Genomic DNA, 21,016 nt, shown 5'->3' with positions numbered 1-21,016 from the left:
TGCAGCAGGTATTGCTGGCAGTAGTAGTGCTGCTGCTCAGGCAGTTCTGATGTCTTTCCATGCAAGCTGCATAGCTTTGTCTGCCTTTCCCTGCTGTCAGCTTGTGACTGATTATCATTCACCTGTGTGGGAATCTGCATGTCTGCTCCCATTGGATGACCTCAGTATAAAGATCTGCTTCCTGCAGGGTTTCCTTGGGCTATCATAGCTTCAGTGTAAGCCTGTCTTGCTGTTGCTCAGCCCCAGACCGTGTTTCTTGTTCTAAAGATACTTTGCTGGTTTTGCATCATATATTGGTTCATTGCCCATATATATGCATACCAGCACGTTTATTATTTTCCTTGTATTCGTGTTACGTTGATACATCAGTGACGCTGATATATACGTACACGAACTGTTTATATCCTGTGTTCAGTTAGTCAGTTTTCCAGCACGTTTTGGTAGTTTGCGCGTATCGTGATCACCCGTGCTGAGTTAGTATCCTGCTCCTGGTCCTGTTTGTGGATTGCGTTCATCTCTGCGAGGAGATAACGAATCCTTCTGAATCCTGTCCTGTTTTCGTTTGTGGATTGCGTTCATCTCTGCGAAGAGATAGCGAATCCTTCTGAGTCCTGTTCCCTGTATTGCTCCAGTTCTAGTCAGTGCTCCTGCTTATGTCATATATCGGTTCATTGCCGATATATACATATGTTAGTCAGACGTTACAAATAGTTTCATTGATATCTGTAATTGTAATACGCTAGGAAAACATACTTATTGTATATTTATCTGTGTTACGTTCATCTATCTTGATCCTGCTATTTCCTGACTATCCTGTCCTGTCTTTGTGAGGCACGCCATCGCTGCAAACGCATTGGCTGCCTCATTCCAGTCTGTCTTGTTGTGGACGCTTGCTGTCACCAAGTAGTGGCTAGTTAAGCAAGCGTTCATTCTGTCTACCTGTCCTGATCTCCTCAGTTCTGGTTTATGCGCTCAGCGCTACTTTGCGCTAAGACGTTATCACGAAAGTATTGTTTGTGGCTGTTCGGATCTGCACCGGCTCTGTGCGCCACAATCTCCTATTGGAGTCAGTCCTCTCCTCCACTAAACTGGGGATATCCTGATTCCTTGTGCTGGTGTGTGTACCCCCTTCACGTCAGCTTATGCATCGCGTGCTGACCGTGGAGAATACACCTCCAAGCGTGACACCCTGACCTTCAGGAGAGGACTGGAGCCAGTCACGGCCTAGTCACAGCCACAAAGCCAGGGCCTTGAGTAGGGATACCGATCCTCAGGAGAGGACTGGAGCCAGTCACTGCCTAGTCACAGCCACAAAGCCAGGGCCTTGAGTAGGGATACCGATCCTCAGGAGAGGACTGGAGCCAGTCACTGCCTAGTCACAGCCACAAAGCCAGGGCCTTGAGTAGGCATACAGATCCTCAGGCGAGGACTGGAGCCAGTCATGGCCTAGTCACAGCCACAAAGCCAGGGCCTTGAGTAGGGATACCGATCCTCAGGAGAGGACTGGAGCCAGTAATGGCCTAGTCACAGCCACAAAGCCAGGGCCTTGAGTAGGTATACAGATCCTCAGGAGAGGACTGGAGCAAGTCACGGCCTAGTCACAGCCACAAAGCCAGGGCCTTGAGTAGGTATACAGCTCCTCAGGAGAGGACTAGAGCCAGTCATGGCCTAGTCACAGCCACAAAGCCAGGGCCTTGAGTTGGCATACAGATCCTCAGGAGAGGACTAGAGCCAGTCATGGCCTAGTCACAGCCACAAAGCCAGGGCCTTGAGTAGGTATACAGATTCTCAGAAGAGGACTGGAGCCAGTCATGGCCTAGTCACAGCCACAAAGCCAGGGCCTTGAGTAGGTATACAGCTCCTCAGGAGAGGACTGGAGAAAGTCACGGCCTAGTCACAGCCACAAAGCCAGGGCCTTGAGTAGGGATACAGATCCTCAGGAGAGGACTGGAGCCAGTCACAGCCACAAAGCCAGGGCCTTGAGAAGGTATACAGATTCTCAGGAGAGGACTGGAGCCAGTCACGGCCTAGTCACAGCCACAAAGCCAGGGCCTTGAGTAGGTACACAGATCCTCAGGAGAGGACTGGAGCAAGTCACGGCCTAGTCACAGCCACAAAGCCAGGGCCTTGAGTAGGTATACAGCTCCTCAGGAGAGGACTAGAGCCAGTCATGGCCTAGTCACAGCCACAAAGCCAGGGCCTTGAGTAGGTATACAGATTCTCAGGAGAGGACTGGAGCCAGTCACGGCCTAGTCACAGCCACAAAGCCAGGGCCTTGAGTAGGTATACCGATCCTCAGGAGAGGACTGGAGCCAGTCACTGCCTTGTCACAGCCACAAAGCCAGGGCCTTGAGTAGCTATACAGCTCCTCAGAAGAGGACTGGAGCCAGTCATGGCCTAGTCACAGCCACAAAGCCAGGGCCTTGAGTAGGTATACCGATCCTCAGGAGAGGACTGGAGCCAGTCACTGCCTTGTCACAGCCACAAAGCCAGGGCCTTGAGTAGGGATACAGATCCTCAGGAGAGGACTGGAGCCAGTCACGACCTAGTCACAGCCACAAAGCCAGGGCCTTGAGTTGGCATACAGATCCTCAGGAGAGGACTGGAGCCAGTCACGGCCTAGTCACAGCCACAAACCCAGGGCCTTGATTAGGGTTACAGATCCTCAGAAGAGGACTGGAGCCAGTCATGGCTTAGTCACAGCCACAAAGCCAGGGCCTTGAGTAGGTATACCGATCCTCAGGAGAGGACTGGAGCCAGTCACTGCCTAGTCACAGCCACAAAGCCAGGGCCTTGAGTAGGGATACAGCTCCTCAGGAGAGGACTGGAGCCAATAATGGCCTAGTCAAAGCCACAAAGCCAGGGCCTTGAGTAGGGATACAGATCCTCAGGAGAGGACTGGAGCCAGTCACGACCTAGTCACAGCCACAAAGCCAGGGCCTTGAGTAGGGATACAGATCCTCAGGAGAGGACAGGAGCCAGTAATGGCCTAGTCACAGCCACAAAGCCAGGGCCTTGAGTAGGTACACAGATCCTCAGGAGAGGACTGGAGCCAGTCACGGCCTAGTCACAGCCACAAAGCCAGGGCCTTGATTAGGGTTACAGATCCTCAGAAGAGGACTGGAGCCAGTCATGGCCTAGTCACAGCCACAAAGCCAGGGCCTTGAGTAGGTATACAGATCCTCAGGAGAGGACTGGAGCCAGTCACGGCCTAGTCACACTCACAGCCACAAAGCCAGGGCCTTGAGTCAGTGTTGCCAACCGCCCGTAAATTTACGGGCAGCCCGTAATTTTTGCTACAAATTAAGCTGCCCGTGAATTCCGTAAGGAATTCAGCAGCGTCCGTAAAAGGGCTCTGTTGCAGGAGGACAGCAGCGCAGTGGAGGGAGAGCTGTGGGCAGCGGTGGAGAAGGGGGGCAATCCCCCCCCTTCTCTCATCTTCGTGCTCTCCCTCCCTCGCTGACTGTCCCCCTCCTGATCTAAGAGACGAGTGGCAGTGGCTGGCAGTGGCATTTGGCAGCGGGCGGGACTTACCTTCCGTCTCGCTCCTGCGCCGGAAGTTCTGCTGCTCTGGTCCGGACCAGACCAGAGTAGCGGCAAATCATCCCGCGCCGGTGACGAGAAAAGACGCAGGTAAGTTCCGCTCACTGCCGCCTGCCACTGCCCGTCACTTAGTTCAGGAGGGGAGAGCGAGCTGCTCCCCTCCTGCTTTGGGGGGGGGGGGGGGGGGGGTCACCTGGCTACCTATGGGCACATATACATCTGGCTACATCTACTGGGAACATATAACCCTGGCTACATCTACTGGGCACATATAACCCTGGCTACTCATGGGAACATATACATCTGGCTACATCTACTGGGCACATATACCTCTGGCTACATCTACTGGGCACATATAACCCTGGCTACATCTACTGGGGACATATAACCCTGGCTACATCTACTGGGCACATATAACCCTGGCTACATCTACTGGGCACATATAACCCTGGCTACATCTACTGGGCACATATAACCCTGGCTACATCTACTGGGCACATATAACCCTGGCTACATCTACTGGGCACATATAACCCTGGCTACATCTACTGGGCACATATAACCCTGGCTACATCTACTGGGCACATATAACCCTGGCTACATCTACTGGGCACATATACCTCTGGCTACATCTACTGGGCACATATAACCCTGGCTACATATACTGGGCACATATATACCTCTGGCTACATCTACTGGGCACATATACATCTGGCTACATCTACTGGGCACATATATACCTCTGGCTACATCTACTGGGCACATATACCTCTGGTGACATATACTGGGCACATATAACCCTGGCTACATATACTGGGCACATATACCTCTGGCTACATCTACTGGGCACATATACCTCTGGTGACATATACTGGGCACATATAACCCTGGCTACATATACTGGGCACATATACCTCTGGCTACATCTACTGGGCACATATACCTCTGGTGACATATACTGGGCACATATAACCCTGGCTACATATACTGGGCACATATACCTCTGGCTACATCTACTGGGCACATATAACCCTGGCTACATATACTGGGCAAATAAAACCCTGGCTACATATACTGGGCACATATAACCCTGGCTACTCATGGGCACATATACCTCTGGCTACATCTACTGGGCACATACCTCTGGCTACATCTACTGGGCACATATAATCCTGGCTACATATACTGGGCACATATAACCCTGGCTACATCTACTGGGCACATATAACCCTGGCTACATCTACTGGGCACATATAACCCTGGCTACATCTACTGGGCACATATACCTCTGGTGACATATACTGGGCACATATAACCCTGGCTACATATACTGGGCACATATAACCCTGGCTACATATACTGGGGACATATAACCCTGGCTACATATACTGGGGACATATAACCCTGGCTACTCATGGGCACATATACCTCTGGTTACATCTACTGGGCACATATACCTCTGGCTACATCTACTGGGCACATATACCTCTGGCTACATCTACTGGGCACATATACCTCTGGCTACATCTACTGGGCACATGTAATCCTGGCTACATATACTGGGCACATATAACCCTGGCTACATATACTGGGCACATATAACCCTGGCTACATCTACTGGGCACATATACCTCTGGTGACATATACTGGGCACATATACCTCTGGTGACATATACTGGGCACATATAACCCTGGCTACATATACTGGGGACATATAACCCTGGCTACATATACTGGGGACATATAACCCTGGCTACTCATGGGCACATATACCTCTGGTTACATCTACTGGGCACATATAACCCTGGCTACATCTACTGGGCACATATAACCCTGGCTACATCTACTGGGCACATATACCTCTGGCTACATCTACTGGGCACATATAACCCTGCCTACATATACTGGGCACATATAACCCTGCCTACATATACTGGGCACATATAACCCTGCCTACATATACTGGGCACATACAACCCTGCCTACATATACTGGGCACATATACCCCTGCCTACATATACTGGGGACATATACCTCTGGCTACATATACTGGGCACATATATCTGCAGGCTACATATACTGAGGACACTGGCTGTTTGCCATTATGTGCATTTACTGGTGAAAAGCTGTCTCTCATTACGTGCATTTACTGGTGAAAAGCTGTCTCTCATTACGTGCATTTACTGGTGAAAAGCTGTCTCTCATTACATGCATTTACTGGTGAAAAGCTGTCTCTCATTACGTGCATTTACTGGTGAAAAGCTGTCTCTCATTTTGAAACGCTGTCTCTTATGTGCATTTACTGGTGAAACGCTGTCTCGCATTACGTGCATTTACTGGTGAAAGGCTGTCTCTTATGTGCATTTACTGGTGAAACGCTGTCTCTCATTATGTGCATTTACTTGCCATGCCCACTTTAGTCGCCGCAAATTTCCTCGAACATGTTGCTCACTACCCATTTGACTGCCCCCTCATATGTGCCAGTCTAGAACCGGCCCTGTACCCCTGCCTACTTATACTGGGCACATATACCCCTGGCTACCTGTTCTGGGGACATCTCTCCCCCTGGCCACCTATTCTGGGGACACCTATAGACCTGGGGCTACCTATTTTTGGTGAACAACTGCTGTCAGATTAAATGTATTTTGGGGAACTGCTGCCAGATTATGTGTATGTTGGGGGAATCGTCCTGCCAGATTACATCTATTTTTTGGGAACCACTGCCATATTATCTGTATTTTGGAAGAACCTCTGCCAGATTACGTGGATTTTTGGTGAAATGCTGTAAGATTACATGTATTTTGGGGGAAGGGGGGGGGGGGGGGGGGGAGGGAACACTATGGCTGAGCTCAAACTTCCCTGGCAGACCTTTCACAGCAATATTAAAATCATGTATATTTGGCCCCACCCATGACCACGCCCACATTCGGTTGTGTGGCCACGCCCATTTTTTCGGCGCGGCGCAGGGGGTTTTGTCAGTAACAAAAAAATCTTTTGTCAGTAAATTTTTAGGTATTGGTCAGTAAAAAAATGTGAAAGGTTGGCAACACTGCCTTGAGTAGGTATACAGATCCTCAGGAGAGGACTGGAGCCAGTCACGGCCTACTCACAGCCACAAAGCCAGGGCCTTGAGTAGGGATACAGATCCTCAGGAGAGGACTGGAGCCAGTCACGGCCTAGTCACAGCCACAAAACCAGGGCCTTGAGTAGGGATACAGATTCTCAGGAGAGGACTGGAGCCAGTCACGGCCTAGTCACAGCCACAAAGCCAGGGCCTTGAGTAGGGATACAGATTCTCAGGAGAGGACTGGAGCCAGTCACGGCCTAGTCGCAGCCACAAAGCCAGGGCCTTGAGTAGGTATACAGGCCCTGAGAGATCCACCTGTGACAGGCTTCTCTGGCAAGCGACCTTCCTACTTCCAAGCTTCAAACCACACACTAGGCCCCAGCTTCACAGTGGAGATAAGAGAAACACACACCTCTAACCACGTCTTCACCACACCCCTAACCATGCATATCACAAAGAATTCAGAATGAAAAGATTTATCATTTTATCATTGAAACCACACTGGTCCTCTCTATCATCAGTAGTTTTCCTTCCGTTTAACATTTGAAAATGTGAAATGGATCCATTTAATTCATGGGAACAATGTTAAGAGTCAGTTAAACATTTTTTAAATGGGCAAAATTACAAATATTAACCATTTTAGCCGCCTGGACATGATTGTCACGTCCAGGCGGCTGCTGTTGTGCTGCTGCGCGCGCACCTGCGTGCTCCCGTGTGCCCCTCGGTTACCCCGGAGATCAATGAATGGGAACTAGGTTCCCATTCATTGATCTAAATCCCCAGTAGAAAGCCTGACCGCTTCTTATAAGAAGCTGCAGTCTTTCAGAGAAGAAAAACAAAATTTGTTTAAAAATGGAGAACAGCCCTTTAAAGAGGAGCTGTAGTGGAAATAACCTAATGAATAAAATTGCTTATTTTTTACATTATAAAATCTCTCCTCTCTGATTTACATTCTGAAATGTATCACTGGTGGTGACATCTTTAGTTCTGCCAGGTGATCTGTACGGAATGTTCGTTACTGAGAGTTCTATGCACACAGGGAGATACAGCTTGCTTGGCAGTTGGAAAAAGCAGTCATTTCCCACAATGCAACAAGGTTCACAGACAGCAGACCATGACATCACACTGTGGGAGGGGTTTCACCACAATATCAGCCATACGGCGCCCCCTGATGATCTGTTTGAGAAAAGGCAAAGTTCTCTCGTGGGAAAGGGGGTATCAGCTACTGATTGGGATGAAGGCAAGTCCTGGGTTAGAGTTCCTCTTTAAAATGAGGGGTCATATTTCCACTAGGCCTGGAGGCCTCATCAGTCCCCTCTGACTAGGGCGGTCCCCAAGAGATACCAGTAAGCAGGCATTTCATCCCCCAGACACCGCACAGTACCCCCAGGTCCGCTGAACAAAGCTTATAGTCACGCTGGGTATAGATGGAGGATTCTACACGGTTTAGCAACGGGAAGCTGAAATTGTCATCTTTGAAGAATCTGCACAGAGACAGGGCAAGTTAGGAAGTGGTAATTGTGCTCCCGCTGCCCGGGAATCTTTAGCATAAAGCATTAGCAGCCACGCCATGTGAGAGACGGCGAATTCTCCGGGCGCTCCCCCATCCAATTAGTGTGCGGTAAACCTTCGCAAGCCAAGTCTGAACGAGAAAGACAAGTCACAGCTGCTCCCCCTTAAAGGGACAAAACATTCATGTTTATGGGCAATGATGCTGTCATGTGACGTAGAAGCAGCAGTTCTGAAACAGTCATCGGCAGACTGTGGGAGGGACCGTTACCAGGCTAGATCATCATTGGTTGAAGGACAACTGAAGTGAGAGGGATATGGAGGCTGCCATATTTATTTCCATTTAAGCAATACCAGTTGCCTGGCAGCCCTGCTGATCCTCTGCCTCTAATACTTTTAGCCATAAACCCCGAACAAGCATGCAGCAGATCAGGCGTTTCACATTATTGTCAGATCTGGCAAGATTAGCTGCATGCTTGTTCCTGGTGTTAGATACTACTGCAGCCAAACAGATCAGCAGGGCTGCCAGGAAACTGGTATTGTTTGAAAGGAAATCAATATGGCAGCCTCCATATTCTTCTCACTGCAGTTGTCCTTTAAAGAGACACTGAAGCGGAAAAAAAAAATGATATGATTTGTATGTGTAGCACAGCTAAGAAATAAAACATTAAGATCAGATACATCAGTCTAATTGTTTCCAGTACAGGAAGAGTTGAGAAACTCCAGTTGTTATCTCTATGCGAACAAGCCATTAAGCTCTCCGACTAAGTTAGTCATGGAGAGGGCTGTTATCTGACTTTTATTATCTCAACTGTTTCTGGACTATTTACTTTTCCTCTGCCAGAGGAGAGGTCATTACTTCACAGACTGCTCTGAAAGACTCATTTTGAATGCTGAGTGTTGTGTAATCTGCACATATTAGTGAATGATGCAATGTTAGAAAAAACACTATATACCTGAAAATAAAAGTATGAGAATATTTTCTTTGCTGCTAATCTTCTAGTAATTATTCATAGTACACAACCAATTCATCATATTTTTTTCGCTTCAGTGTCTCTTTAGGAGGATCGTTTTAGCTGGTCAAGGCTGGGAATCTGCAACAACGAAAGATTTGTAAAGTGCTTTTCTCCAATACGACCCTAAGCGCATAAGCTGGTCTCAGATAAGTACATAGTGATGTGTACAGGGAAAAAGGGTGGCTTTTCAGTTTTAATTTATATGTGCCCTGGATTGGAGCTGTCTTGATTAAGTTTGGCAAGGCGTTCCAATGCTTAGGGGCAGCATGACAGCAAGCTCTGGCTCCAAAAGGTTTTTATAGTTGGACCCTGGGGGTGGTCAAGTGATTAGAACCTGTTGATCTGAGGCTGTGGGAGGTAGGACACCGTTGCAACAAATCAGGTATCTGGGGCCTAGATCGTGTAGGGATTTATTTATTTTTTGTATTTATAAAGTGCAAACATATTACATGTGAATGTCTAGGTCTAGGGCAGTGATGGCTAACCTTGGCACTCCAGCAGTGACAAAACTACAAATACCATCATGCCTCTTCCTCCCCGATGTATGCTTAGAGCTGTCAGAGTATTGCAATGCCTCATGGGACTTGTAGTTCCACCACAGCTGGAGTGCCAAGGTTAGCCATCACTGGTCTAGGGCATGTATAGTTTCGTCACAATGTGATTTGGTGCTCTGTCACGATAGATCACTATACAATGAACGAATACAGTAACCTCATTTACACCCTACACTGCAGGAGGATGCTTACCTAAGGTACCTCCTTTTCTCTCCATAGAACAGCTATGGCCAATCAGCATGTCTGTACAGTGCTTGTCCCCAGGACTGTCGCCAAAACGGTTAACAATCGTTTAAGCGCAGCAGCTATGGAGTATCTGTATGAGGTTTGATATGTAAAACGGATCTCTACAAGAGAAGTACAGCTATAAAGTCTGTGGTGCATGAGGTGTAATAACCTCTCATGCAGTTATCTTAACCAATCAGACGGAAGCGGTGCAACACCTAAAATCAAGCAGATGCAGGTCAGGCGTTTCAGTAAATGATTATGTAGTAGAATAGGGTAGATGGGAAGAGAGAACATCTGACTGTAGCAGATGCCAGACAGGCTGACAAATGTGCAGAAACTGCCTGATGCAATCCTGCCAGAGGACAGATCCAACAGCTTGTGAAAAACACTGGAGAGTCCCAGGAGGATCTGCTGAGGGCAAAGGGAGGTCCTGCCCAGTATTAGTATAGTGTTCCTAATAAAGGGAGGTCCTGCCCAGTATTAGTATAGTGTTCCTAATAAAGGGAGGTCCTGCCCAGTATTAGTATAGTGTTCCTAATAAAGGGAGACCCTACCCAGTATTAGTATAGTGTTCCTAATAAAGGAAGGCCCTGCCCAGTATTAGTATAGTGTTCCTAATAAAGGGAGACCCTACCCAGTATTAGTATAGTGTTCCTAATAAAGGGAGACCCTACCCAGTATTAGTATAGTGTTCCTAATAAAGGGAGGTCCTGCCCAGTATTAGTATAGTGTTCCTAATAAAGGGAGACCCTACCCAGTATTAGTATAGTGTTCCTAATAAAGTGAGACCCTGCCCAGTATTAGTATAGTGTTCCTAATAAAAGGGAGACCCTGCCCAGTATTAGTATAGTGTTCCTAATAAAGGGAGGTCCTGCCCAGTATTAGTATAGTGTTCCTAATAAAGGGAGGTCCTGCCCAGTATTAGTATAGTGTTCCTAATAAAGGGAGACCCTACCCAGTATTAGTATAGTGTTCCTAATAAAGGAAGGCCCTGCCCAGTATTAGTATAGTGTTCCTAATAAAAGGGAGGTCCTGCCCAGTATTAGTATAGTGTTCCTAATAAAGGGAGACCCTACCCAGTATTAGTATAGTGTTCCTAATAAAGGGAGACCCTACCCAGTATTAGTATAGTGTTCCTAATAAAGGGAGACCCTACCCAGTATTAGTATAGTGTTCCTAATAAAGGGAGACCCTACCCAGCATTAGTATAGTGTTCCTAATAAAGGGAGGTCCTGCCCAGTATTAGTATAGTGTTCCTAATAAAGGAAGGTCCTGCCCAGTATTAGTATAGTGTTCCTAATAAAGGGAGACCCTGCCCAGTATTAGTATAGTGTTCCTAATAAAGGGAGACCCTGCCCAGTATTAGTATAGTGTTCCTAATTAAGGGAAGCCCTACCCAGCATTAGTATAGTGTTCCTAATAAAGGGGGGCCCTACCCAGTATTAGTATAGTGTTCCTAATAAAGGGAGACCCTACCCAGTATTAGTATAGTGTTCCTAATTAAGGGAGGCCCTACCCAGTATTAGTATAGCGTTCCTTACAAAGGGGGACTCTGCCCAGTATTAGTATAGTGTTCCTAATAAAGTGGAGCCCTACCCAGTATTAGTATAGTGTTCCTAATTAAGGGAGGCCCTACCCAGTATTAGTATAGTGTTCCTTACAAAGGGGGACCCTACCCAGTATTAGTATAGTGTTCCTAATAAAGTGGAGCCCTACCCAGTATTAGTATAGTGTTCCTAATTAAGGGAAGCCCTACCCAGTATTAGTATAGTGTTCCTAATAAAGGGAGACCCTACCCAGTATTAGTATAGTGTTCCTAATAAAGGGAGACCCTGCCCAGTATTAGTATAGTGTTCCTAATAAAGGGAGGCCCTACCCAGTATTAGTATAGTGTTCCTAATAAAGGGAGGCCCTACCCAGTATTAGTATTGTGTTCCTAATAAAGGGAGGCCCTACTCAGTATTAGTATAGTGTTCCTAATAAAGGGAAGCCCTACCCAGTATTAGTATAGTGATCCTAATAAAGGGAGACCCTGCCCAGTATTAGTATAGTGTTCCTAATAAAGGGAAGCCCTACCCAGTATTAGTATAGTGTTCCTAATAAAGGGAGACCCTACCCAGTATTAGTATAGTGTTCCTAATAAAGGGAGGTCCTGCCCAGTATTAGTATAGTGTTCCTAATAAAGGAAGGTCCTGCCCAGTATTAGTATAGTGTTCCTAATAAAGGGAGACCCTGCCCAGTATTAGTATAGTGTTCCTAATAAAGGGAGACCCTGCCCAGTATTAGTATAGTGTTCCTAATTAAGGGAAGCCCTACCCAGCATTAGTATAGTGTTCCTAATAAAGGGGGGCCCTACCCAGTATTAGTATAGTGTTCCTAATAAAGGAAAGCCCTGCCCAGTATTAGTATAGTGTTCCTAATAAAGGGTGGCCCTACCCAGTATTAGCATAGTGTTCCTAATAAAGGGAGGCCCTGCCCAGGATTAGTATAGTGTTCCTAATAAAGGGAGACCCTACCCAGTATTAGTATAGTGTTCCTAATAAAGGGAGGTCCTGCCCAGGATTAGTATAGTGTTCCAAATAAAGGGAGGCCCTACCCAGTATTAGTATAGTGTTCCTAATAAAAGGGAGTCCCTACCCAGTATTAGTATAGTGTTCCTAATTAAGGGAGGCCCTGCCCAGTATTAGTATAGTGTTCCTAACAAAGGGGGACTCTGTCCAGTATTAGTATAGTGTTCCTAATAAAGGGAGGCCCTAACCAGTATTAGTATATTGTTCCTAATAAAGGGGGACCCTGCCCAGTATTAGTATAGTGTTCCTAATAAAGGGAGGCCCTACCCAGTATTAGTATAGTGTTCCTAATAAAGGGAGACCCTACCCAGCATTAGTATAGTGTTCCTAATAAAGGGAGACCCTACCCAGTATTAGTATAGTGTTCCTAATAAAGGGAGACCCTACCCAGTATTAGTATAGTGTTCCTAATAAAGGGAGACCCTACCCATTATTAGTATAGTGTTCCTAATAAAGGGAGGTCCTGCCCAGTATTAGTATAGTGTTCCTAATAAAGGAAGGTCCTGCCCAGTATTAGTATAGTGTTCCTAATAAAGGGAGACCCTGCCCAGTATTAGTATAGTGTTCCTAATAAAGGGAGACCCTGCCCAGTATTAGTATAGTGTTCCTAATTAAGGGAAGCCCTACCCAGCATTAGTATAGTGTTCCTAATAAAGGGGGGCCCTACCCAGTATTAGTATAGTGTTCCTAATAAAGGGAGACCCTACCCAGTATTAGTATAGTGTTCCTAATTAAGGGAGGCCCTACCCAGTATTAGTATAGCGTTCCTTACAAAGGGGGACTCTGCCCAGTATTAGTATAGTGTTCCTAATAAAGTGGAGCCCTACCCAGTATTAGTATAGTGTTCCTAATTAAGGGAGGCCCTACCCAGTATTAGTATAGTGTTCCTTACAAAGGGGGACCCTACCCAGTATTAGTATAGTGTTCCTAATAAAGTGGAGCCCTACCCAGTATTAGTATAGTGTTCCTAATTAAGGGAAGCCCTACCCAGTATTAGTATAGTGTTCCTAATAAAGGGAGACCCTACCCAGTATTAGTATAGTGTTCCTAATAAAGGGAGACCCTGCCCAGTATTAGTATAGTGTTCCTAATAAAGGGAGGCCCTACCCAGTATTAGTATAGTGTTCCTAATAAAGGGAGGCCCTACCCAGTATTAGTATTGTGTTCCTAATAAAGGGAGGCCCTACTCAGTATTAGTATAGTGTTCCTAATAAAGGGAAGCCCTACCCAGTATTAGTATAGTGTTCCTAATAAAGGGAGACCCTACCCAGTATTAGTATAGTGTTCCTAATAAAGGGAGGTCCTGCCCAGTATTAGTATAGTGTTCCTAATAAAGGAAGGTCCTGCCCAGTATTAGTATAGTGTTCCTAATAAAGGGAGACCCTGCCCAGTATTAGTATAGTGTTCCTAATAAAGGGAGACCCTGCCCAGTATTAGTATAGTGTTCCTAATTAAGGGAAGCCCTACCCAGCATTAGTATAGTGTTCCTAATAAAGGGGGGCCCTACCCAGTATTAGTATAGTGTTCCTAATAAAGGAAAGCCCTGCCCAGTATTAGTATAGTGTTCCTAATAAAGGGTGGCCCTACCCAGTATTAGCATAGTGTTCCTAATAAAGGGAGGCCCTGCCCAGGATTAGTATAGTGTTCCTAATAAAGGGAGACCCTACCCAGTATTAGTATAGTGTTCCTAATAAAGGGAGGTCCTGCCCAGGATTAGTATAGTGTTCCAAATAAAGGGAGGCCCTACCCAGTATTAGTATAGTGTTCCTAATAAAAGGGAGTCCCTACCCAGTATTAGTATAGTGTTCCTAATTAAGGGAGGCCCTGCCCAGTATTAGTATAGTGTTCCTAACAAAGGGGGACTCTGTCCAGTATTAGTATAGTGTTCCTAATAAAGGGAGGCCCTAACCAGTATTAGTATATTGTTCCTAATAAAGGGGGACCCTGCCCAGTATTAGTATAGTGTTCCTAATAAAGGGAGACCCTGCCCAGTATTAGTATAGTGTTCCTAATAAAGGGAGGCCCTACCCAGTATTAGTATAGTGTTCCTAATAAAGGGAGACCCTACCCAGTATTAGTATAGTGTTCCTAATAAAGGGAGACCCTGCCCAGTATTAGTATAGTGTTCCTAATAAAGTGAGACCCTACCCAGTATTAGTATAGTGTTCCTAATTAAGGGAGGCCCTACCCAGTATTAGTATAGCGTTCCTTACAAAGGGGGACTCTGCCCAGTATTAGTATAGTGTTCCTAATAAAGTGGAGCCCTACCCAGTATTAGTATAGTGTTCCTAATTAAGGGAGGCTCTACCCAGTATTAGTATAGTGTTCCTTACAAAGGGGGACTCTGCCCAGTATTAGTATAGTGTTCCTAATAAAGTGGAGCCCTACCCAGTATTAGTATAGTGTTCCTAATAAAGGGAGACCTTGGCCAGTATTAGTATAGTGTTACTAATTAAGGGAAGCCCTACCCAGTATTAGTATAGTGTTCCTAATAAAGGGAGACCCTACCCAGTATTAGTATAGTGTTCCTAATAAAGGGAGGCCCTACCCAGTATTAGTATAGTGTTCCTAATAAAGGAAAGCCCTGCCCAGTATTAGTATAGTGTTCCTAATAAAGGGAGGCCCTACCCAGTATTAGTATAGTGTTCCTAATAAAGGGAGGTCCTGCCCAGGATTAGTATAGTGTTCCAAATAAAGGGAGGCCCTACCCAGTATTAGTATAGTGTTCCTAATTAAGGGTGGCCCTACCCAGTATTAGTATAGTGTTCCCAATAAAAGGGAAGCCCTACCCAGTATTAGTATAGTGTTCCTAATAAAGGGTGGCCCTACCCAGTATTAGTATAGTGTTCCTAATAAAGGGGGACCCTACCCAGTATTAGTATAGTGTTCCTAATAAAGGGGGACCCTACCCAGTATTAGTATAGTGTTCCTAATAAAAGGGGAGCCCTGCCAAGTATTAGTATAGTGTTCCTAATTAAGGGAAGCCCTGCCCAGTATTAGTATAGTGTTCCTAATAAAGGGAGGCCCTAACCAGTATTAGTATAGTGTTCCTAATAAAGGGAAGCCCTGCCCAGTATTAGTATAGTGTTCCTAATAAAGGGAGGCCCTTCCCAGTATTAGTATAGTGTTCCTAATAAAGGGAAGCCCTACCCAGTATTAGTATAGTGTTCCTAATAAAGGGGGGCCCTGCCCAGTATTAGTATAGTGTTCCTAATAAAGGGAGGCCCTGCCCAGGATTAGTATAGTGTTCCAAATAAAGGGAAGCCCTACCCAGTATTAGTATAGTGTTCCTAATAAAGGGAGACCTTGGCCAGTATTAGTATAGTGTTCCTAATAAAGGGAGGCCCTACCCAGTATTAGTATAGTGTTCCTAATAAAGGGAGACCTTGGCCAGTATTAGTATAGTGATCCTAATAAAGGGAAGCCCTGCCCAGTATTAGTATAGTGTTCCTAATAAAGGGGGACCCTACCCAGTATTAGTATAGTGTTCCTAATAAAGGGAGACCCTGCCCAGTATTAGTATAGTGTTCCTAATAAAGGGAAGCCCTACCCAGTATTAGTATAGTGTTCCTAATAAAGGGAGACCCTACCCAGTATTAGTATAGTGTTCCTAATAAAGGGAGACCCTGCCCAGTATTAGTATAGTGTTCCTAATTAAGGGAAGCCCTACCCAGCATTAGTATAGTGTTCCTAATAAAGGGGGGCCCTACCCAGTATTAGTATAGTGTTCCTAATAAAGGAAAGCCCTGCCCAGTATTAGTATAGTGTTCCTAATAAAGGGTGGCCCTACCCAGTATTAGCATAGTGTTCCTAATAAAGGGAGGCCCTGCCCAGGATTAGTATAGTGTTCCTAATAAAGGGAGACCCTACCCAGTATTAGTATAGTGTTCCTAATAAAGGGAGGTCCTGCCCAGGATTAGTATAGTGTTCCAAATAAAGGGAGGCCCTACCCAGTATTAGTATAGTGTTCCTAATAAAAGGGAGTCCCTACCCAGTATTAGTATAGTGTTCCTAATTAAGGGAGGCCCTGCCCAGTATTAGTATAGTGTTCCTAACAAAGGGGGACTCTGTCCAGTATTAGTATAGTGTTCCTAATAAAGGGAGGCCCTAACCAGTATTAGTATATTGTTCCTAATAAAGGGGGACCCTGCCCAGTATTAGTATAGTGTTCCTAATAAAGGGAGACCCTGCCCAGTATTAGTATAGTGTTCCTAATAAAGGGAGGCCCTACCCAGTATTAGTATAGTGTTCCTAATAAAGGGAGACCCTACCCAGTATTAGTATAGTGTTCCTAATAAAGGGAGACCCTGCCCAGTATTAGTATAGTGTTCCTAATAAAGTGAGACCCTACCCAGTATTAGTATAGTGTTCCTAATTAAGGGAGGCCCTACCCAGTATTAGTATAGCGTTCCTTACAAAGGGGGACTCTGCCCAGTATTAGTATAGTGTTCCTAATAAAGTGGAGCCCTACCCAGTATTAGTATAGTGTTCCTAATTAAGGGAGGCTCTACCCAGTATTAGTATAGTGTTCCTTACAAAGGGGGACTCTGCCCAGTATTAGTATAGTGTTCCTAATAAAGTGGAGCCCTACCCAGTATTAGTATAGTGTTCCTAATAAAGGGAGACCTTGGCCAGTATTAGTATAGTGTTACTAATTAAGGGAAGCCCTACCCAGTATTAGTATAGTGTTCCTAATAAAGGGAGACCCTACCCAGTATTAGTATAGTGTTCCTAATAAAGGGAGGCCCTACCCAGTATTAGTATAGTGTTCCTAATAAAGGAAAGCCCTGCCCAGTATTAGTATAGTGTTCCTAATAAAGGGAGGCCCTACCCAGTATTAGTATAGTGTTCCTAATAAAGGGAGGTCCTGCCCAGGATTAGTATAGTGTTCCAAATAAAGGGAGGCCCTACCCAGTATTAGTATAGTGTTCCTAATTAAGGGTGGCCCTACCCAGTATTAGTATAGTGTTCCCAATAAAAGGGAAGCCCTACCCAGTATTAGTATAGTGTTCCTAATAAAGGGTGGCCCTACCCAGTATTAGTATAGTGTTCCTAATAAAGGGGGACCCTACCCAGTATTAGTATAGTGTTCCTAATAAAGGGGGACCCTACCCAGTATTAGTATAGTGTTCCTAATAAAAGGGGAGCCCTGCCAAGTATTAGTATAGTGTTCCTAATTAAGGGAAGCCCTGCCCAGTATTAGTATAGTGTTCCTAATAAAGGGAGGCCCTAACCAGTATTAGTATAGTGTTCCTAATAAAGGGAAGCCCTGCCCAGTATTAGTATAGTGTTCCTAATAAAGGGAGGCCCTTCCCAGTATTAGTATAGTGTTCCTAATAAAGGGAAGCCCTACCCAGTATTAGTATAGTGTTCCTAATAAAGGGGGGCCCTGCCCAGTATTAGTATAGTGTTCCTAATAAAGGGAGGCCCTGCCCAGGATTAGTATAGTGTTCCAAATAAAGGGAAGCCCTACCCAGTATTAGTATAGTGTTCCTAATAAAGGGAGACCTTGGCCAGTATTAGTATAGTGTTCCTAATAAAGGGAGGCCCTACCCAGTATTAGTATAGTGTTCCTAATAAAGGGAGACCTTGGCCAGTATTAGTATAGTGATCCTAATAAAGGGAAGCCCTGCCCAGTATTAGTATAGTGTTCCTAATAAAGGGGGACCCTACCCAGTATTAGTATAGTGTTCCTAATAAAGGGAGACCCTGCCCAGTATTAGTATAGTGTTCCTAATAAAGGGAAGCCCTACCCAGTATTAGTATAGTGTTCCTAATAAAGGGAGACCCTACCCAGTATTAGTATAGTGTTCCTAATAAAGGGAAGCCCTGCCCAGTATTAGTATAGTGTGCCTAATAAAAGGGAGGCCCTGCCCAGTATTAGTATAGTGTTCCTAATAAAGGGAGGCCCTGCCCAGTATTAGTATAGTGTTCCTAATAAAGGGAAGCCCTACCCAGTATTAGTATAATGTTCCTAATAAAGGGAAGCCCTACCCAGTATTAGTATAGTGTTCCTAATAAAGGGAAGCCCTACCCACTATTAGTATAATGTTCCTAATAAAGGGAAGCCCTACCCAGTATTAGTATAATGTTCCTAATAAAGGGAAGCCCTACCCAGTATTAGTATAATGTTCCTAATAAAGGGAAGCCCTACCCAGTATTAGTATAATGTTCCTAATAAAGGGAAGCCCTACCCAGTATTAGTATAATGTTCCTAATAAAGGGAAGCCCTACCCAGTATTAGTATAATGTTCCTAATAAAGGGAAGCCCTACCCACTATTAGTATAATGTTCCTAATAAAGGGAAGCCCTACCCAGTATTAGTATAATGTTCCTAATAAAGGGAGACCTTGGCCAGTATTAGTATAGTGTTCCTAATAAAGGGGGGCCCTGCCCAGGATTAGTATAGTGTTCCTAGTAAATGCAGCATGCATTTATTAGGAACACTGGGACACCGCTGGTTCTGTACTATGGATTAAGGGGGAGAGGACAGCATGTTCGGTACACTGGAGATGGGAGAGTGAAAGGTACAGCAGGTACTGTGCGGTGGGTACAGAGCAGCATATTCTGTGCTATGGCGGGGGGAGGAGGAGGAATGGAGGAGGGCAGACTTGCTGAGGGTGAGCTGTTTGTTTGTTACAGACTTGCAGCCAGCCAGCGTGTTATTGTGTTGAGCTGCAGCATGTCATGTCTCAATTTGTTGTATGCTTCCTTTGCTGACGGAGAACATTAATTGGAGCAGAGTAAATTGTTGGGTGCTGTGCTCCAAATCTGGAAAGTGGGGGCAGGGTGCATCCTTACAAGCTTGCCTCATGCAGCCAAAAGTCTAGGACCGGCCCCTGGTACTTTTAACACTTTATTGTAACGCTTTGTTACACACACACACACACAGTTTATAAGCAGATAACATTCCCAATACCTGCATCCACAGCTCTCCCGGGCCGGTCACCGCTGAGCGCCCCACCTCCACAAAGAAATAGTTGTCAGAATGGCCGCAGCGGCGCACATTCATGAGCTGCAGGGTGACAGAGGGGACGTCACATCGCAGGCGGAGCAGGCTGAGGGTGCGGTCTGTCAGACACAGGCGGTAGATTCCTGAGAGGTTGCGGGTCTGGCCCAGTCCTCGGGGGCGGACACTCACCTGCCACACCTCCCTGAAGGCTGCCACGGGGCAGGTGGAGGACTCTGCAGAGGTGGACAGGGAACGAGCTGAGAAGGAGGAGAGAAGGAGAAATAGTTAAATAATACAAACCGCTCCATCAATGTGCATCAAGTGTATTTCTATAATGATCATGTGACTTACTAACCAATGGCTATTCACACTCCTCAGGGGTGGGACACTAAAAACTAATGGCAACTTGTAGCCAGAGATGCTCATCTCAGAATTCGGATGGGGGGGGGGGGGGGGTAGTCAATGTTACCTCTCTGAAGTCTTCTTCAGTCCGTCCCTCAGCACCTCCCACAAGCGGGCGGTCACGTGATTACTAACTTCCTCCTTCCGGGTTGAAGGAGGAAGTGTATAGCCACGTGACGCCAGATTGGAACGCATCGTGGGAGGCGCCGAGGGACGGACCAAAGAAGACGTCATATAGATAAGATTGACACCCCCCCACCCGGGTGATTAGATTTAACAGGATGAAATCCAGATAGCAACTATCTGGATTTCATCCGAATTCAGAGTTGAGCATCCCTGATTGTAGCCTCACTACAGCTACAAATACTTTGAGGGGGGGGGGGGGGGGGAGGGGAAACAGATGCATTGTCATTACTCTGCTTACTTCCCTTTGTCTCAATGCTGATTTCTGTTCTCAGTCTGACTTAGAGATTGCGGCACCTTCTAATCCTGATTGTACGATCTTACCACCTCTAATATCATATGATGAGTGGTCAGTGCCATATAAATGCATCATCATCATAATCATAATAATAATAATAATAATATGGTAGGACATTAGACTATGACTATGGTAGCATTAGATTAGGAGCTCCCCTGAGGACAGTCAGTGACATCACTATGTACTCTGTAATATGCTGCAGAAGATGTCAGTGCTATATAAATACATAATAATAATATGGTAGGACATTACACTATGACTATGGTAGGATTAGAGTGTGAGCTCCTCTGAGGACAGTCAGTGACATGCCTATGTACTCTGTAATGTGCCGCAGAAGATGTCAGTGCTATATAAATACATAATAATATTATGTAGGACATTAGGCTATGACTATGGTAGGATTAGATAGTACGCTCCTCTGCGGACAGTCAGTGACATGACTATGTACTCTGTAATGTGCCGCAGAAGATGTCAGTGCTATATAAATACATAATAATATTATGGTAGGACATTAGACTATGACTATGGCAGGATTAGAGTGTGAGCTCCTCTGAGGACAGTCAGTGACATGGCTATGTACTCTGTACAGTGCTGCAGAAGATGTCAGTGCTATATAAATACATAATAATAATAATAATATGACAGGACATTAGACTATGACTATGGTAGGGATAAGATTGTGAGCTCCTCTGAG

At 45.6% G+C, this 21,016-nt stretch overlaps 1 protein-coding gene across 1 annotated transcript in view; it reads right to left on the bottom strand.

Moving 5' to 3' along the window:
- The window catches only part of LOC137543921 (insulin receptor substrate 1-like), a gene marked incomplete at its 5' end in the record, with an annotated part of 32,410 nt that extends 12,714 nt beyond the window's left edge, over positions 1-19,696 (bottom strand). Inside the window, one exon of the mRNA XM_068264989.1 lies at positions 19,407-19,696. Within this exon, the coding sequence (XP_068121090.1) occupies positions 19,407-19,696 (290 nt within the window). The remainder of the gene's footprint in view (positions 1-19,406) is intronic.
- Between the last annotated feature and the right edge of the window lie 1,320 nt (positions 19,697-21,016).

Source organism: Hyperolius riggenbachi, unplaced genomic scaffold (genome assembly GCF_040937935.1).
Source record: "Hyperolius riggenbachi isolate aHypRig1 unplaced genomic scaffold, aHypRig1.pri scaffold_450, whole genome shotgun sequence".
Taxonomy (NCBI): Eukaryota; Metazoa; Chordata; class Amphibia; order Anura; family Hyperoliidae; genus Hyperolius; species Hyperolius riggenbachi.
This window is presented reverse-complemented; position numbering and strand designations above follow the sequence as displayed.